At 41.0% G+C, this 6,101-nt stretch overlaps 1 protein-coding gene across 3 annotated transcripts in view; it reads left to right on the forward strand.

The window, feature by feature from the left end:
- Window positions 1-6,101, forward strand: part of LOC104990480 (keratin-associated protein 4-9-like) — a 13,339-nt gene that overhangs the window by 6,763 nt on the left and 475 nt on the right. Inside the window, exons 3-5 of one of the 3 annotated variants that reach the window (XM_010842570.1) lie at window positions 2,093-2,106; window positions 5,001-5,003; window positions 6,054-6,097. In XM_010842570.1, the coding sequence (XP_010840872.1) occupies window positions 2,093-2,106; window positions 5,001-5,003; window positions 6,054-6,097 (61 nt within the window). Of the gene's footprint in view, window positions 1-2,092; window positions 2,107-5,000; window positions 5,004-6,051; window positions 6,098-6,101 lie in introns of all 3 variants that reach the window. The other 2 variants (XM_010842571.1, XM_010842572.1) reach the window with 2 other exon arrangements.

Below are 6,101 nucleotides of genomic sequence, written 5' to 3' on the forward strand. Positions count from 1 at the left end.
TTTTGGTGTACTCTTTGGTAAAGATTTTCTTATGTCTTGTTATTTCCGTGAACCTAAATAAATGTCTCCCTATTGGCACTGAAATTTGAATCTGATTGTTAGTCTCTTTCTTTTTTAAAAAGGATTTACATTTCAACCCAAAGTAATTGAATTTTGCCTGCACCTGCCAAACAGCACAAATTAATCAACCTTCAAGAGAGGTCAAATGATACTGATCACTACTAGTTACGTCTAGAAAATAAATTAATCATTTTCTAGTCTTTATGGGGAAAGGAGGTGAAACTGAAGTGATAGAGCATCTATGAAGATAATAACATGAGAAAAGATTTGGAAAGATTGAGCACAATTCATGATTTTTAACAACACCACCTTTCAGGGTTTTTTCACCTACAAAAGCAGCAGATAGGTAGGTTAGTAAAGTCTATCTAATTTCTGTTTCGGGTCACATACAATGAGTCTTTCATCCACGTACACAGTTGAAATGTTAGTCACTCAGCCGTGTCCAACTCTATGCGACCCTGTGGATTGTATCCCACGAGGCTCCTCTGTCCACGGATTCTGCAGGTAAGAATACTGTAGTGGGTTGCCATTCCATTCTCCAGGGGATCTTTCTGCCCCAGGGATCAAACCCAGGTCTCCTGCATTGTGGGCAGATTCTTTATCTTCTAAGCCACCATAGAAGCCCCTGTACATACAGTGGGATTCTGCTTTATTCTGGTAGCCAGAGCTTCAGTAGATTTGGTTTATTATTATTATTACTATTCAGAATATTCAGTTGATTCTGTCTTATAGTGGGGCTACCTTCAGTGCCAGGCAGGTGATATAAAGCAATGAAACAGACCTGGTGACAGTTTCTTGGTGTTGCTGGTGACTCTGATTTTATGTCCAAGGGTAAAAAGGGACCTTTCCAGTGCCATGCTTAGACGTCCACTGAAACTCTATCCTAGCTTGATTTCTCCAACTGTCTACTTCTGCTCACTTCCTTCCCCTTTCCGCCTAGCAGGACTAATCCCAAAATCACTTCTCAATAAACACCCTGTTTGCTAATTTTCATCTCTGGGTCTTCTTCCTAGGGAACTCAAACAGTCCCGAAAAGCAATTTGTAATTCACAACAGTTAATTTGAGAGCTGAAAAGACTGACTGCAACGTAGTCATCATCTTTTAGTATATAATAAGACTTCCCTGGTGGCTCAGATGGTAAACCATCTGTCTACAATGTGGGAGACCCGGGTTCAATCCCTGGTTTGGGAAGATCTCCTGGAGAAGTAAATGGCAACCCACTCCAATATTCTTGCCTGGAAAATCCCATGGACAGAGGAGCTTGGTAGGCTACAGTCCATGGGGTCACAAAGAGTCAGACAAGACTGAGCGATAATATATAAGTACAAACTTAAACATAAACATATAAAACTTATGGAACTGAATTTGTAGAGAGAACTGTGAATTTTATCTGAAGTACTTTAATTCTTTTCTAAGGATTTTATGTCACTTATACACAAACACATGCTTTAAAAAAAAAAAAATTGAATAACACAAAAGAATGTGATCGTAAGTGAGTTGCCCATCATTTGTCTTTGCCAATCCCATTCAAAACCAATTTTACAAATTGATATACATTCTTACCGAATCCTTTTGTGGGACATTTATGTCTTTATTCACAAACTCACCTTTTTTGTACTTTTTTTAATGATGTTTATTCAAATATTATTTTTTGGCCTTCAGGCAATGTTAATACATTCCTCCAATACCAGATAAGTGTACTATTTGACAGATTTGTTTACATATCTTTTTATATTTATTGCTCAGATCTGTGAATTCATTTTGCCATTACATCTTATGAAGAAATATAAAAGTGCATAAGAAATCTATCAATTTTCTAAGATAGCCAGCGTCACTGTTAACAATAATATTCAGTTGATTCTGTGGGATTTTCTAGGCATATAATGGTGGCAGCTAATATTTCCCAGCCTCAGGTAGGCCCCAGAGTCATTCCTCAGTTACCCACCATGGCAACTGCATTATTGACCCAGACTTTTGGCTTTTTCTTTCTTTCCTGTCTTCCTTTCCCACTTCTTCACGTGTACTTCCGAGAATTGCTGCCCCAGGTGAACTACTTGCACTCACATCTTTGTTTCAGTATCTACTTTGGCTGCAATTCAAACAAAGACAGTAGATGTTCAGCAAATATTTTTAGCTGATTGACATTAAACCAGTGATGGTGGTTATTTCTCAGAAAAGAGAGCTAAACTGGGATGTCTGGAAGTGAAGAGAACCAGTATCAACATTTGTACTCACCTCCTTTCTATTATATCTGTTTCTGTGTTAATACAGTATCTTTATCCATGATTACCTGTAAATAAGTTTCATTCTATAGATCAAATTTGAACTTCCTCAAATGTGTTTCATCAGGTTACACATTGCTTGCCACTTAAACAAATGTGGTTTTCCTCAAGTATAACTATGATCCCTTTGTTTGGAATGTTTCTCCCACTTTTCTCAACCAGGCAAAACAGACATATTTTTTAAAGGACCATTACATACCCTTAATTTATCCAAAAACCTTCATTCACTCGACAAACATTTGTCACTAATGTGCTCTGTCCCAGTAACGAAATTAAATTTTATAGTTCATGCCCTCAGGGTGTCTGCATCACAGAGAGTGCAAAATTCGGAGCACAATGCAGGGACAAATTGTATTTGAACAGGGTAGTTAATCATTTGTAGGAAGCATTCAGGGGAAAGCTAGGGTTTTGACAGAGGAATAGTAGTTTGCAAAGATAATGACAAAGATGAAACATTCCAGGAAGATGAAGCAGCTTCAGCAAAGGCTTGCAAGCTTTATTTTTCACCCCTTCTCAGTTGTCCTAATACAGCTTAACTTCTGTTTAATCTTACACACAAGCTTTCTTTTTTTCCTCTTAACATTTCTATGCTTCTTTGGCCTATTGCTTAAAGAAGTAGTAAGAATACACTCTATATTATATGCTGCATTACAGATTCAAAACAAATATAAGATATTCAGCACAATGCTTAGTGAATACAGCACAATGCCTAGTGAATTTAGCATAATGAATAGTGAGTACTGCACAAATGATAAATGTCATCATTCCTCACCTTTTATTGAAAATGTATGGAACTTATCCACATACTATATATGTTGATCTCAGTTCTTCATTTAAAGTAACATAGGAAGCTCAGTTCAGTGCTCTTTGACAACCTAGAGGGGTGGGATGGGATTGGGGTGGGAGGGCAGCTCAAAGGGAGGGGACATATATATAATTATGAGTCAATCACATTGTTGTACTGCAGAAACCTACACAACCTGGTAAAGGAATTATCTTCCAATTAAAAAATAAAGACTTAAATAACTGTCATTCTTTTGAAAATGAAAGTCATTCAGTCATGTCCAGCTCTTTGCGACCCCATGGACTATACAGTCCATGGAATTCTCCAGGTCAGAATACTGGAATAGGTAGCCATTCCCTTCTCCAGGGGAACTTCCCAACCCAGGGATTGAACCCAGGTCTCCCACATTGCAGGCAGATTCTTTTCCAGCTGAGCTATCAGGGAAGCCCTTCTTTTAACTATTGCCAAACTGTTTGTTTTCATACCGTTCATGGGGTTCTCAAGGTAAGAATACTGAAGTAGTTCGCCATTCACTTCTCCAGTGGACCATGCTTTGTCAGAACTCTCTACTGTTACCCGTCTGTCTTGGGTGGCCCTACACAGCATGGCTCATAGTTTCATTGAGTTAGACAAGGCTGTGGTCCATGTGATGAGATTGGTTAGTTTTCTGTGTTTGGTTTTCAGTCTGTCTGCCCTCTGATGGAGAAAGATAAGAGGCTTATGGAAGCTTCCTGATGGGAGAGACTGACTGAGGGGAAAACTGGTCTTGTTCTGATGGGTGGAGCCATACAATTTTCTGTTGATTGGCAAGGCTATGTTCCCTCTGTGCTATTTACCTGGGGCCAAACTATGACGGAGGTAATGAAGATAATGGCTTCCTCCTTCAAAAGGTCCCATGCACACACTGTTACACTCAATGCCCCCAACTCTGCAGCAGGCCACCGCCAACCCACACCTCTGCCAGAGACTCCTGGACACTCACAGGCAAGTCTGGGTCAGTCTCTTGTAGTATCACTGCTTGTTTCTTCTGGGTCCTGGTGCACACAAGGTTTTGTTTGTGCCCTCCAAGAGTCTGTTTCCCCAGTCTTGTGTAAGTTCTGGTGGCTCTGTGGTGGGGTTAATGGCGACTTCCTCCAAGGAGACTATGCCATACTTCCTCCAAGGGAGCTATGCCAGGTCTTCTGTACCCAGAGCTCCTGCCCCTTCAGCAGTCCACTGCTGAACTGTAACTCCTCAGGAGACACTCAAACACAGTTCTCTCTCAGTCTCTGTGGGGTCTTTAGGTCCTGGTGTGAACAAGGTATGTTTGAGCCTTCTAAGCATCTCTAGCATGTATGGACAGTGATTCTAAATGCAATTTTGCCCCTTCTACCATCTTTCTGGGACTTTTCCTTTGCCCTTGGACTTGAGGTATCTCCTTAAAGTCGTTCCAGTGCCACACAGCCACCACTACAGCATCAGCTACCATCTTGCAGGTGCTTCTCTGTCCTTGGATATGGGGTATCTCCTCACAGTCACCCCAGCACCACATAGCCAATGCTCCAGGGCCTACGGACTTGCTGGAGCTGCTGCATGCCAAAGAATTGATGCTTTTGAACTCTGGTGTTGCAGAAGACTCTTGAGAGTCCCTTGGACAGCAAAGAGATCCAACCAGTCCATCCTAAAGGAAATCAGTCCTAAATATTCATTGGAAGCACTGATGCTGAAGCTGAAACTCCAATACTTTGGCCACCTGATGTGAAGAACTGACTCATTTGAAAAGACCCTGATGCTGGGAAAGATTGAAGTCGGGAGAAGAAGGGGATGACAGAGGATGAGATGGTTGGATGGCATCACCGACTCAATGGGCATGAGTCTGAGTAAGCTCCAGGAGTTGGTGATGGACAGGGAGGCCTGGCATGCTGCAGTCCATGGGGTTGCAAAGTGTCAGACATGACTGAGTGACTGAACTGAACTGACTGAATCTGTTTCTTATGCATGTGTCTTAGTCAAGTATCTACAGGAAACAGATGAGGAGTTATCTGTCAGGTTCTCTTACTACCCAACCGAATATCTTGGATACATATTTTTGAAGGCTTAATCATTCCAAACATGTTTATATACAACGAATGCTTTTATAATAAAATATCCTGTATACAAGCTTGACAACTAAAAGATAAATCACAGCATCTCATTCTGATTGCCTAGCCTGGGAGACATACAGCAAAAATGTGTTTCTTCTCTTTAAAAGCTATGAGTATTGCTAAGTGCTTGAGACAGTGGAATGAAATCAGACACAGAATTTGAAACTTCCTTGTGGTCTAACTATCTTCCTGCTCATCCAAGATGGCCACGTAGGATCACATTCATCCATATTATTTGTGGGACATCCTCCCCCCAAATATCTTTCTGTCTAATTCCTTTTCAATGTTTCATCTGACAAGCCATGTTCCCCTCACCTTTGACAACAAAATACACATGAGCCTTATAAGAAACATTTCCTCTCTGAAGTTCAAAGAGCAGTGATAGGAGAGAATATCACATTCCCCCCAAAAAAAAATGTTAGTGTCATATGACTAATGTTTCATAAGACATTGAACCCACCAGGAGCAAAGGTGACACCCACTAAGGAAGAACTGGGACTGGGCTTTCAATTGGACACACAGGAGCATACTAGGAAAAGGAATAGTGTTATTTTCTCCATTTTGGAATACTAATTGAGAAACACACAATTATGTAATTAAATGATCAAGTTTCCTAGAAGGATAAACAATAACCAGGAAATAATGATGTCATGATAGCAGCTTTTCAGCAGGATATAAAGGGGGCTGTGGGCCAAGGCAACTCTCATACTCAAGAAACTCACTTTCCTGGAAACTCACCTAGAACCTCCACCCTCTGACACCATGGTCAGCTCCTGTTGTGGCTCCGTCTGCTCTGACCAGAGCTGTGGCCGAAGTCTCTGCCTGGAGACCTGCTGCCGGCCCAGCTGCTG

Source organism: Bison bison, unplaced genomic scaffold (assembly GCF_000754665.1).
Source record: "Bison bison bison isolate TAMUID 2011002044 unplaced genomic scaffold, Bison_UMD1.0 scf7180017864180, whole genome shotgun sequence".
Lineage (NCBI taxonomy): Eukaryota > Metazoa > Chordata > Mammalia > Artiodactyla > Bovidae > Bison > Bison bison.